Source organism: Rhopalosiphum padi, chromosome 3, assembly GCF_020882245.1.
Source record: "Rhopalosiphum padi isolate XX-2018 chromosome 3, ASM2088224v1, whole genome shotgun sequence".
Classification (NCBI taxonomy): domain Eukaryota; kingdom Metazoa; phylum Arthropoda; class Insecta; order Hemiptera; family Aphididae; genus Rhopalosiphum; species Rhopalosiphum padi.
Window position 1 is genome coordinate 43,177,334 of NC_083599.1, and position 14,247 is coordinate 43,191,580.

Here is a 14,247-nt window from a genome sequence, read left to right on the forward strand (position 1 = left end):
CCGATTACAAAATTGATTCGTAAAAAAGTTCCAGGTTTCTTTTTATTTTGTACTTAATTTACGATCAATTATACTTAAGACGTGCGTTTATTGTTTTATAATTCGACACATTTTTTTGTTAATTGCAATGTTATTAAGATTATATGTATGCTTACATAATAATGTATTATATTTTGAAAAAACATACTAAATACAAAACACTGAGATTATTTATAATATTATGCCACTTCAGAATAATTAAGTGATAATTTGTATTATAATTGTATAAATATTGTAGATTTCAGTAACTTTCTGATAAAAGCAGCTACTGTAAATACAATAATTTATTAAAAATTTAAAAAATGTTGAGCATAATAATATATTTTAACAGTCTGCAAATGTATATGTATATATATATGCACACGTCACTTTTCGTGATGTTTAAATTATAACAAATCAATCAGATCTCCTGAATCCGACTGTTATGCATAATTGTATTGTTATTGTTTTACGGTAGACGGTATGCCTACTATGTGTTATACTGTTATATAATAATATATTAATAATATTGTATGATGCAACCAAAATTAATATACCTTATCGGCTTGTCGGAGACAATCGATGCGCCGCATTTTGCCCTTTTGGTCGGGATTGGACAGCACGCACATAGCCGGTTTTTTGCCAGTTATGCTCAGCACAAAATCCTCCCGGCATTCCTGAGTTATGTCTTTCCGAAGCTTTCCTAAAAGCCGAGACGCCCATTTCTGTTTCACCTCGGGTTTTTCGTTCTGCAACAATGCAAAAATTGCGGAAATCCATTAAACGTACATACATACATATTACATTTATATATATATATATATTTATTATAGATATGCGACTATATATACCCGATAAGTTTTCGGTACATTAAGTTTCTTTGAGGTAAAATAAAAATTACCTTCATACGCACGCATTATGCGTGTTTATTAAGCTTTCGTGCATTCGTGAGTGAGTGAGTGTGTGTGTGTGTGTGTGTGTTTGTGTATGCATGTGAGCGTATTTATAATATAATAATATATTGTCGTGTATAGTATATTTAATATTTATAGCCGATATCCAATAGTCGAGTGCACAATGTTTGAAACATACTATCGATAATATATTATAATTTTTTATTGTGTCGGAATATCGATTTCGGTTTGTGATAACGGTGGTAACTGATGCAAGTAAGTATATTAGTATATATATATATAACATATACACATAACTGTACAATTTAAAGGATACGTGAGTATAATATTATATAATTATATGCAAAATTATATATATTTTATAGTTTTAGTTATCTGGTTGAATGTTACTTGCGTATAAAAATATTATTATATATCCATATTATGACGACAGGTAAAACGCGAGTTATTATTTTACCGAATATTATTAACTATATAATGCATCAATATAGGTTGCTTGCGTCACGAAGTCAACCAAAATATAGTATAAATTCGTGTCCAATACTTTCTTATGGATAGTACAATGAGTGCCACAATAGATACCGAAAAAATTATAACAATGGCCAAACAGAAAGAATGTAAATATGTAATTGAATGAAATATATAAAACTATATTCTAATAATATAAATATACTTATGCTACTACCGTCTTAAATTCATTGTTGTTATAAATCTATAAAAACTTTAATTCTTTTTAACTAATTTAATTTAATTTCATAAATATATTATATTAAAATTAATACACGCAATTATATTAATTTAAGAAAGTTTTGTTACCTAACAATTTTAAATTAATTTTTTACTTTAAAATGTTATTTAGATATAGGTACTATTACGTATATTAGGTACCTATCTATTTATTATTTTTAATGCAAATAATAATTACGTTTATAAGTGTTATAATTTAAAATCTACTCAACTTAAACTTATAAGCTTGACAAAGTTATTGTGGTATATGATCAGAAATACTTTATTCTTCAATATTTCACTGAATACAAATAATAATAATATACGTATGTCGTATAATTATTATTATTAAGATCATCTTAGTGCGATGAAAATACATTAAATTATTATCTATATTAAATGATATAAAATCTAGGAGCCAATAATTAATTACTCATTGAATTAAAATAATTATTACTTATTACTAATAATGTATTAGGTATAATTATTGTACTATTAGATAGATGTTTGCATGAATAAATAAAAAGTAACTCAATTAAAATTAAATTAATTCAAACATTTCCACTTTTTGTTATGTATTATTAATTACCTGCAGAGAATTGTACACAATCGATAAAAAATTAATATTAAAATAATATATCAAAACACTATTAGAAATTGAAAAAAACATTTTTAATAAAATACCTATATAATATAATAACATTTAATGTGACAATATATACGATCGAGAAATTTGTAATTTAAATTGTATAGAACTACTCGTGTTGTGTATATAAATATATTATATCTACATATTTCGTACGTATATAATATATATACAAGTATAATATATAATATACGGTCGTATTTTGAATTTGTTTTCATTATTATTTCAAACAGCCTAACCTAACATGTCCAAGAATATTAAAGAAGTTTTTTCGTAGGTTGATTTATTATTTATATTTTATAAATTGTAATATTATTATAATATAGGTTCACCACACGGTCCACATTACATACTACTGCACGTAGCTCGGATTTTTTTGTACACCGTAAACGAATTGAAAAAATCACATACACAGCACAATCCTATGTACAAGGCGATCCATCCAAGTGCAATTTTATTATTTTGAAACGTCTTACCATTATTTAATAACAATTTAATAAAAATTAAAAAATGATAGAAAATGGAATTTTAAAAATATTTTTTTAAAAATTTTAATAACATAATCGTATATAAAAATAGAATTTTCAATTCAAAAAGTAAAAACATAAAATATTAAGTGTAGACACTTAAATGGATCATCATGTACATATTGTAATTTACTACCAGTTCACCAGTATTTGTCTGACTTGAATGATTTGGGGTTAGCGGCATAAAGATTTTCTGTTGCAGCCGGCCCAGCGTGCAGTAGGTACTGCAGCACATAATCATAAATGTATTAAATATAATACTGTATGTATAATATAGATGCAAAATAGATCGTTGATGCAGTGTTAAAATATTATATTAACAAAAGAGCAATTTTCGAAGGCTCAGATTAATTTTCCATGTAACAAATGTCAAAACTATTTTTTAGCTTATTAATGTGGACAATGACTATACTTAATAAGTATATGAATTTGAATGGAATAATAATAGTAATATATGAATAATGTTATAGCTCAGAGAATACGGTTTAGAATATTTTTACGAGCGTTATGAGGTTCATAAATAATATTTACATCGTTTCAAATATAGATAAACCGTCGACCGCTGAATTCTAATAAATTCTGATACCGGTTTCTTCGATGGTAACTTTTCGTGCGCGAACGCATCCGTCGGCGAATCCGGTGAGGTTCTGAGCCGGAGCGAGGTCCACCGTGCGTAATTTTTTTTTTTTTGAAAAATATAAAGTGTAATAAATATCCAAACTGACTATGTATAAGGTCTAACTCACCGGTTTTCGTGTATAGAAGAGAGAAGAAAAATATAATCTTTATAAAACAGCTTGGTTTTTTTTTTTATAATCCAATCAACTGTCATCTACATTTTGTCATAGGTAGGAACACTTATTATAATATATCCACCCAGTATAGATACTAAACTTCTCCGTTTTTAATCGAAATGCGTGAATGCTATAGAAAAAAAAAATAATTGTTTAACAAATGTAAAATTATTACGTTTTTTTCGCAAAAGTTTACTAAACATAACTTTAGCAAACAATAAAACATAATTTATTCCTAAAATATTTGAAGACACTGTCTCATTTGTATAGGTACAATTACCTTGTTACATCCAATGCTAAAAAATGGTATTTAAAATTTGTTATTGAATATAATTATTTAATAGTGACAGGATTATTTAAATACCGGTAACTACTAAAATACTATACAAAACCAGTGTTAAGTATCGGAACAAACTTTTTTAAGCAATATAAATATTATTTTCTGTGTTTAAAATATTTCTGTATAATTTTATTTATTTAATTCATGTTTTTAATTTCAAAAAACTGGCTATTGCTGGGTCACAACTCTTACAATAATATTGGTATATTTGGTATGGGTACCTACTATCACAATTTACTATGTTGAACCTGGTTACGAATTTAAATTTGTTTCGTTTGGTGTATGTATGGATAAATTTGAAATTATATTATTCAAATCTCTAGTAGAAAAATTGTTTTATTAGCTGAGTAGTATCTTATATACTCTATAATGCTTAATTTATTCATTGATCATTAGCTTATATTAAAGTACATATTTATAATAAACTTGTTATACTTGACTTAATTATGGTATACCCAGTGCACATAAAATTATTATCGTAAGTATAGAGCCGATTAAAATGGTAAACAAAGCTTCTCATTTACATAATAATGAATAGTGAATAGTATAATAACATTAGATGAAATTTACCGACTATTTAACCACTCATTTTTTAAAAATTTTTTTTATATTTATATTTTTTCATAGTGAATTTAACTTTTTTTTATCTTCTTTTACTGGAAAGAAGTATTAAACCAACGTCCAACATAATATAGAAAGTTGAAAACATTCTAAAGCAATGATGACTTATTTAACTATTTGTTTTATATATAGTATTAATTAACATCGTAAAACACCATATATAGTGCACACATTATATTATATCGTAGTTGTACATTTATGAAAAAGGCGGAGGAAAAGTGTTTCCGAGGGTGTCCTCGAGACTATACTTTACCGAAAATAACAGAGTCCACTTGTTTTATGAGTAATTAATTACGGTAAATTTACGTACATATTTTCTTGACGAATACCAGAAAAAAAGTACATACATGTTACATCTCAAACATAGACATCCGATACCCCAAGTATTCTCCTAGATCTTGTCCATATTCTAAAATATAATAACGTACCTATACATACGATTGACTTCCCGCACGTGCACATCCGTTTGTTTATGTCCATGAACCTATTATGCGTGTTTGTATCTATATGGCTTATTTAAATTTAAAACGTACAGGTGAACAATATTAACATAATAAAACGAGTTTTGGAAGAAGCGTACGATTTCGTAATACCGCGATTAGGATTCATTACGTAATTCAATAATAGGTATAGCTTATTATGTCGTAATTATAATATGGACCTACTGTCACCTGTATATATTGTTATGTATCATAAGTATTACGCACCGCTCAACACAATAATAATAATATAAATATAATATAATTTATAAAAAAAAAATAAAATACTATCGCGTATTAATGCAATATTTATGTGTAACATGGAAAACTGTTGGCCTAATGATCGTATACAAATTCATCAATAGACTATGAAATATGGACCGTACATCGATTTATCAAATAAAAAAAACATATTTCATGTAGATAATTTTTAATAGAAGTAGGGATGTTCCATACACCTCTAGTGGCGTAATCAAGATTTACAATTAACGGGGATGAGAGAATTGAAGAACTGCTTATATAATATCATAGAACACAAAAACAACCATGGGTAAAACTAAACCTAAAACCCGTCTCTGATGCGATGATATTATATATATCTTATATAAATACAAAAGTGTATATTTACCAATTGCTCTACCCCTAGTCATCCTATATACCTTATGACCCACGCAAATAATACATCGCGTCGATGCGTGCATTGGCATGTGCAAAGGCTATTTTTTAGAAATGTAAATTTCTTTGTAAGGTGCGGAAAACTATTTTTATTTTCTATTGATATTTTATCACGTTATAACATTACTTGATATTTGCCACACGCCATCCGTCACATTATTCATAATCATTTATGGGTAACTTGCAGGCGTTGTAAAACACTTTTTTTGTTGCGCAATTTATTTTCAATTGTGTAAAAAAAAAATACGAATATTCCTTTAATAATATTTATATTTAAACAGGACCTGAACATATAAACATATAACAATAACTCTATACGAGTCAACAATAATATAATATATTATATTGTGTATTGTACGAGTTTAATCAACAACGGTCTCCGAGCACGTTCCCCTGAAGATTAAACTACCTAAAGTGTAATACACGTAGGTACAATGACTACTGACGTGCGTAATTATACGAAGTAGTCTAGCCACAGCCGGTGGTAAAAAAGCCGAAAAACTCATAATTGTCTCTATAGAAGGAATATGTGTATAATAATAATAATAATAATAACAATAAAAACACAGATTGTCATTCTAGTATATATAATTGTTATAATTATCGCGTATGGAGTAAAACGTATAATCTGACGAGAACGTAAAGATGAGATTACGATATTATCACTGTGATTACCCCAAGTGTTATCGTTGTTATTATTATTGTTATCATAATATCGCCTCGTCTAGACGACGCTTTGTTTGAACACCGTTTTCCGCGCGTGACCGTACGTGCGTATATCCTGTATAATATTATTATATATACATTGCGTATAATGCGTTTTATGCTCAAACCACAGTTTAGATTTAATTAGACCAGTAGTTCTCAAACTGTTCTACTTTGGAGCACTAGTATTCCGAAGGAGTGATATCTTGGGGATCCACGGAAATATCCAGATTAAATAAGATTATAACATATTATATTATGTCACAGTTACATTTAGATACAATAATTACATTTAAACCGAACCACCAAGAAATAATAATTTAAATTTAACGAGATCAATGATCATCCTCAACTCTAAAAGAATGTGTTCGGTCGTCTTTCTTGCTAGTTTAAAAAATATAAAATTTCCATCCAACGAACATACTGATACTGCTGTGTGTATAAAAATAAAATAGATAGGTAAAAAGTTTCATAATTCTTTGTTTATACTTTCCATAGATACTAATAATTCTCCATAGTTCGTTTTATGCATAGCCGAATTATTTCTAATATAGCCCAGAGCCCTAATGTTGTTTTTTACTTACTGAATCGCGTCACATATTGTGCAAACATATAATACACGTTGTATGTGATGAGAAAGGCATCAGATTACCACTATGCCTCTTAACTATAATAGATGCTACACTGGTGTGTAAAACAATTTTTACCGTCCATAAAAACGATTTACCGATAAAAAAAATATAGCTCACATTGCTTTTATCTTAAAGCCGATTGCTTCATTACGCAAAGCGTATAGTTGAGATTTCAACAAACAAGTATGTCTATGTATAATTTTGGAAGAACTGAAAGGAAGCGCTTTTTAAAATACATTAAACATGCCGATTGTATATTCTATTAAAATCTCAAACCAACAGTAATACTATAAGAATAAAAAAAGCTTATAACACAACGTTGTGACACAATAAACGCACGGGATTTAAGATAACATGACGGCGGTGGCTAAATTATAAATGACACGTCGAACAACTGATTTCACGAGTGATTTTGTGAAGGCAAAATCCACAAAGAGGGAGCAAAAGCTTCACACCCTTTTATATTATCTGGCTATTAGACCAAATTGTTGTCAGGTACCTTAATGTACATAGTAAATATAACCCCTCTCGAGATTGGTCTCTTGACGGATGTATAACAAATTAGGGATGCCTTGTTCAGTTAAGTTGTGGGCCCACAGCCGTCGGATTTTTTACAAAAGGAGAGGGGTTGTAAATAAAAACAATCATTCCCCTACAAACTCACGAACATGTCACGCCACCGCTACGTATAACAAACATTAAAAAGCAAACAATTTATGACTTTTTCGTGGTAAAAAACAAGACCCTTAAAAAAAAAAAACAATAATATGAATATGTGTTTTTTATTTATTTTAAAGGATAAAAGGGACAAATTCATATGGGGGCCATGATTTCAATAACATACTTTAATATAATATATATTAATTATTAATTTGTTCAAATAATATAATATACATTTTATGAAACTTGAAAGATAGTAATAGTTCAATTATTATTTTCAATGCTAAACTTTCCAAACCAAATTATTAAATTTGTATTATATAGAGGTTGTCATAATGATTACATTTTTTATATTTTGTTATTTCTGCAGCCAATGTAATACTTTATTTTAAAAGGTATTGAGATAATTACTATTTTCAGTATTTATATTATTTGGGTGGTGTATACAATATTTTTGAACTAATATGTATAAAAAATATAAATAACAATCACTGACGACAATTTATTAGAAATCTGTAACAAGGTTATAATTAAAATTATATTTTCTGCGTCATCCCGTTATCGCGCACTCTTTATGGGGTTTAACTTGAAACGTGCAGATTTAGCAGTGAACGCTCACACTATAAATACAGTCATATAAGTATTAATAATAATATTATACCACAGTCGATATTACGATTTTTTCGTAATATGTAGTATTGTAGTTACAATATTTATATACACGCAAACGGATTTAGCCACAGCGGTCGCGACATTCCACGTCGTTCCGTGTTTTGGTATTTAAATTAACCTTTTTGGTCGAGTGTAATCGAAGTAATTACCGAACGCACAATATCGTAAATGTCGGCGACCCGGGGACGAAATGTCAAATCGCAGTTAAGCGACGAATGGGTCTTCTGCAGCGAGCGTAGCACAATTTATGTTTATATATAGCATTACACGCATTTCCCCCTCAGGAATTGATAATACAATAATAAAAAGAGGATAAACGAATTTGTTGTGTGGTAAAAAAAAACCACCGTCCGGGTCATATACATGTATATAATACCTATATGTGCATATTCGATGCGACGCCGAGTCGTCTAGTCAAAAAAAAGGGATTTGTTGACAGTTAACGAAATGTTTTGAGCACGAGATACGAAAAAAAGAAAGCTGACCCGGCACGCATTTGTTATTCACTCGGCGCGTCCGACCGGTCAGTCGATGTTATTTTATTATTAAATTAGCAATGTACATATTTTTACTTGTATTCTTACACACGAACGACGGTATATTATATAGTTTGGAATTATTGTTATTCGATTCGGACACGACGTGATTTTTCCCTTTTTTTTATTTGTGTGTGTTTCCTTCGACAAGCACCGCGGAAATGCGCGTCGTCAACTGTTTATATACTATCTTTATCATTGTATGTTTACATCAATACGATACGATAGTAATAATTTAATCCATAACCACCCGCCCTTCACGTGATCACATTGCTACTGTCCTTTGTCACTGGTAGTGATTTCAGTTGGTACGTGGCGTAGAAAGGAGAGTCTTAACCTAACCAAGTGACGAACGGTCGTTCACTCATATAATATTATATACACAATATAAAACATATTCATACATGATTTTATGATGATGTCGCACTGTTTTCATCACAATTTAATTATATATGGGCATATGTCCATTGTTTTATGAATGTGAATACGTGGTAAATGATAAAACGTACCTACTCATACAAATCATTCACTAATTATAAAATACCTAAGTTTATTATTACAGGATATCAGTTACAACTTAAAATAATATAATTTGGCGTTTACTTGGATCATAAGATATGTTTTATTTTTAATGTACTTATTTTGTTCGAACATAAATAAAAACAATTATATATATATATATATTTCCTAAACGATCTAGAAAAAAACTAACAAATTAAACTCATATTCCATTTATTAGTAAAAAAAAATAATAAATATATCTTTACTAGGTGCACCGTAGCCTTAACGCACAAGACAATATACTGATACCTTAAAACAATATTATGATATGAAAAATTTGTATTTTAAATCTTAGAAGTCATATATGTAAATATTATTTTAATATATTTAAAAGGTTTAAGAGCAAATCATTCCAAAAAATTCACTTTTCACCCAACATCTGTAATAATATGTTTCATTCATAACCGTAGTCGAAAATATAGACTATAGTTCAAGAATTCTGATTCTATTCAACAACATTTGCCCAGATAAGATTAGCTTGTTTTATAGCCAATGGCGTTATCGTTTGAACATCATCATTGACCGTAATATATGTTTTATACGTACCATACAATATCATGTTTTACCTACGTTTTACACCATTATTATATCGCAGCTGTCATAATATATATATATATATATTTATTATATATCTTTATATTCCGACGATATAACTCGACGCGTGCGCGTATAATGACCGGTTATAATATCATGTCTTACAATAATATATATTTTTATACTGAGTACACAACGATGTTGTTTTATCGATGGTATATAATATATTTCCATGCTGCATACGCCCAGCGATTTTTCACTTTTTCCCCAAATCGTCTCCTCAATTGGTCCCGCGGGAGATCGATTCTGGGCACCGAACACGGACCTTAAACGAACAACCCAAAGCTATCTATAGGTACTACCCTCACCGTTGCACTATATATATATATATATATACATACACAAGCGAACATTATACACACATTCGTCTTGTAGCGGGTGTACACGATTTATGACTTTCCATGTACACCGCACGGCAGACTTGTGTGTACAGAGATGTCTGACCGACGCGATTTTTGGCTTTTCCCAACGGTGCCGGAGGTTAAGTAAAAAGCGCCGGGAGGCCACACTTAAACCCACTATATTCCCAAATTCGCATTATATTTCTCTCTCTATATAAATATACTCGATAGTCGAATGTATAAACACAATATACGTAACCGTGAGCTAACCTCTTGTGTTTGAACAGTTACGTACCTTAAATATAAGCACTTGATTTACGTCAGTAGATACATAGAATGATAATATGTTACACCATCATAGAGGACCGTTGCCGAACAAACGTAACAACAATCGAAGATATAGAATGCATTTATATTGTATTATTATATTTAAAAATTTCAAACGAAAATGTGATCAACACGAAACTCAAACCTACATAATATAATATAACATATATTTATATTAATACAAATTTAAAGTTAGTGAATAAATTCAAATATTGCTATTCTTAATTTATTTTCCGAATTCAAAAATTATTATTATAGGTTGAATGTAGATCCGATATACAATACCGATATTTAACAGTATAGCGTGTTTTATATTTATTTATTTTTCGTCAAATAATTAGAAAGTACCACTGTAAAGTTGAGAACGGTAAATAGTTATTCAAACCTTCACAAAAAGTTCGTGGCGAGCGAGTTCATAAATATTTAGAAAATAATATAGATAGAAAATTTACACATCCTATTAAATAGATAAATATATAACGAATGATCACTGTGGTTATAATTTACCAAAGTTATTTCAGTACTGCAAGTTGAGATGAGAGAAGTACAAAATATGTAAAAAAAAAAAAGCATAAATAACTCATTCATATAGGTAGGTAGTTCCATGACTTGGCGCCATCATTGCAGATGTATATTATGTATATTACTTATATATATAGTGGCTTAAGGTCAACGCTGGTTATAGGTACATGCATATAACAAACCACTGCAAGCCTGCAGGTATAGGTATACATTATATGGCGCCCGTGTTATAATAAATTAATAAATAAAAATACGCTACTATATATAATATTATAATATACATAATATACTAATAATAATAATATACATTCTCCTTTGATATTATTATTATTATTATGACGTCGACTCTGTGTCCGACGACAACCATAATAATATAGCTTACATAGGTGTATAATACATATAATATGCAGGTGATGTTAAGAGGTAGGAGACCTGTAAAATATATTATTTATAAACAATGCACAATGAATGCAATGGAAAATTAAATTTAATCAGAAACGCGTGCATAATATAGGTGTACAATTTTTAAACCCATACGTCGCGTACAGCGTGGTAAATCATATGTTGTGTGGGTTTCGTTTTCGGAGGATGATTTCATATTTTTATACTTGTACGGTGTACATACATATATATATATGTATGCACGTTTGTTTATCATTTTATTTTATTATACATACTTACGTAGACGGGTCGCGCATATCGTTACAGTAATAATATTAGTAATAATAATAAATCCCTCCACCGAGAAAGCTCTCGTTATTACCATTATTATCATTATCAACATCGTCATTGTAGTCGTTGCCGTCTTATAATACGCGACACGCGTACCGTATAGATTGTAGTAATATTATAATCTTCGCATCGAAGCGCATAAATATTATGCACAAAACGTCACAATAGTGTGTAAAAATGAAATAATTGCGTACATACGTGCGCAATATAATAATAATAATAATAATAATATAATAATGATTCGTGACGGTACAAAAATGGATTCATATACGCCCGACGCGAGCATAATATATATTATATCTATACACATAATCTGATCGTTTTAAATAAATATGCAATGTCTTTGACATCCGGGCTCTCTCGCTCTTTCATAGTCGTCTGAATATACGTATATTCGTCGTGAGATATAATCGTCTGTATATGTGCAGCGTATAACGTACGCGCGTAAATAACTTAACAGTTTCTCTATATTAATTCGAAAATCGTGTTCAAAGTAAAAAAAAAATAATAATAATAAATGAACGTATATTATACATCTACCTCTATATATTAATAAATTATATAACAGTAGATGCACAACGGTTTTCGTTAAAAGCGTTTCCGACCTGCGCAATAGTATACGTAATAATATAGGCACAATATCGTAATAAATGATAAATATTGTAACTACGACACAATATAAAATACATGATAAAAACTAAAATTTCGTTACTGGTCGAAAATGGATTTTAAACTAGGACTTATCAATATCACACTCAGTTAAAACTCAATTTTCTTCGCCATATATTTTCGTATCTACCTACTTAGTATGGTATTAGAACAAGTTGTATATAATGTTATGTTATAGAAATGTCATGTTGTAGAGTCATTAGTCATTACTTATATTATAATTTATAATAATGTAAAGAAGTAGAAAAGTACGCGTAAATATATATGATTTATTTTTATTTATTCTACAAGAAGATAATAGGTCACACTGAACATGTTCTTATTTATAATCGAACATGTTTATTGTACATCTAAATTTTTTATATACCTACCTATTATGCTGTTTTAAAATACAACAAAATTAAAATAACAAATCATTGATCGACCAAATTTTTTTTATTGAATATTTTATACGCGTAATATATTTATATAGTATGATAAATTTTATTACTGCGCAATAATTAATAACTAATATATATATGTGTGTGTACCGTATTGCAGAATCAGTGACAAAACGAAAGACATAGAAAAATGTTGACCTTTAATACCTAAATATGTAACTGTTGCTATGCTCATGATAAATATTAAGGATGTTAAATTGATACACCGAAAAGCCATACAAATTAATTGAAATACCTAAAAATACAATTTAAAATGCAATAAAAAAATACACAAAAATATAAAATAATAATCTAACAAATTTAAAAAAATATAAAATGTAATATGTTGTTAGATAATTCAAACTTTTTCTAAGGAAGTTACATTTTATAAACATTTAAAATAATGCATTCTACTACAAATTTACAGCTTCACTCATACTATAAAATGTATTGTAACCCTCGATTCTTCACGTGTACGTACTTTGACTATAATACTTTATAAATATATATACACCTCACAATGACATTGTAAAAGCTCACAAGTCGTGCTAGTATTACTATATACATAGTGTAAACGGCTTATGCAGAAATTCATCCAGTGAAGGCGTGGTTGATACGCTACACACACATACACATATACATACATACATACATACATACGTCATACATACATATATACATACATACACACATACATACATACATACATAATATTATATACACTGTATAGTGGAGACGCTAATACTAATTTACGACCTAAGTGTGTGGATAAAATGTGTATAAATATTGCATTTCGACTTTATCGAAGGTCACTATGTATAATAGAATAATATAGTATACTATATATATATATGTATATACGCGTGCAACTTGCAAACGGCGCGCGGCGTACGACAGCATAAGAAGGTAGGTACGCGTATATTACACAAGTCGATGAGGCACGAACCGAACCGGTTTCAGCAGCATAATATTCTAAATAATTGTAAAAACAGTTCTTTTATATTATTATAAGTCTTGTTATTCCAATCAAAGTCGCCCGCGTTTCTACGGTCACTCGAATGAAATATGTACCACAGCCGTACGCATTTGACACGAGTAATATTTAATTATTAATCTCGGTTCGATGCCTGCAATTGC

General features: G+C 29.1%; 1 protein-coding gene across 9 annotated transcripts in view; it reads right to left on the reverse strand.

The window, feature by feature from the left end:
• The window catches only part of LOC132923992 (nuclear factor 1 X-type), a 142,788-nt gene that overhangs the window by 60,789 nt on the left and 67,752 nt on the right, over window positions 1-14,247 (reverse strand). For all 9 annotated transcript variants that reach the window (XM_060988038.1, XM_060988034.1, XM_060988036.1 and 6 more), the window contains exon 3: window positions 576-767. In XM_060988038.1, the coding sequence (XP_060844021.1) occupies window positions 576-767 (192 nt within the window). The remainder of the gene's footprint in view (window positions 1-575; window positions 768-14,247) is intronic.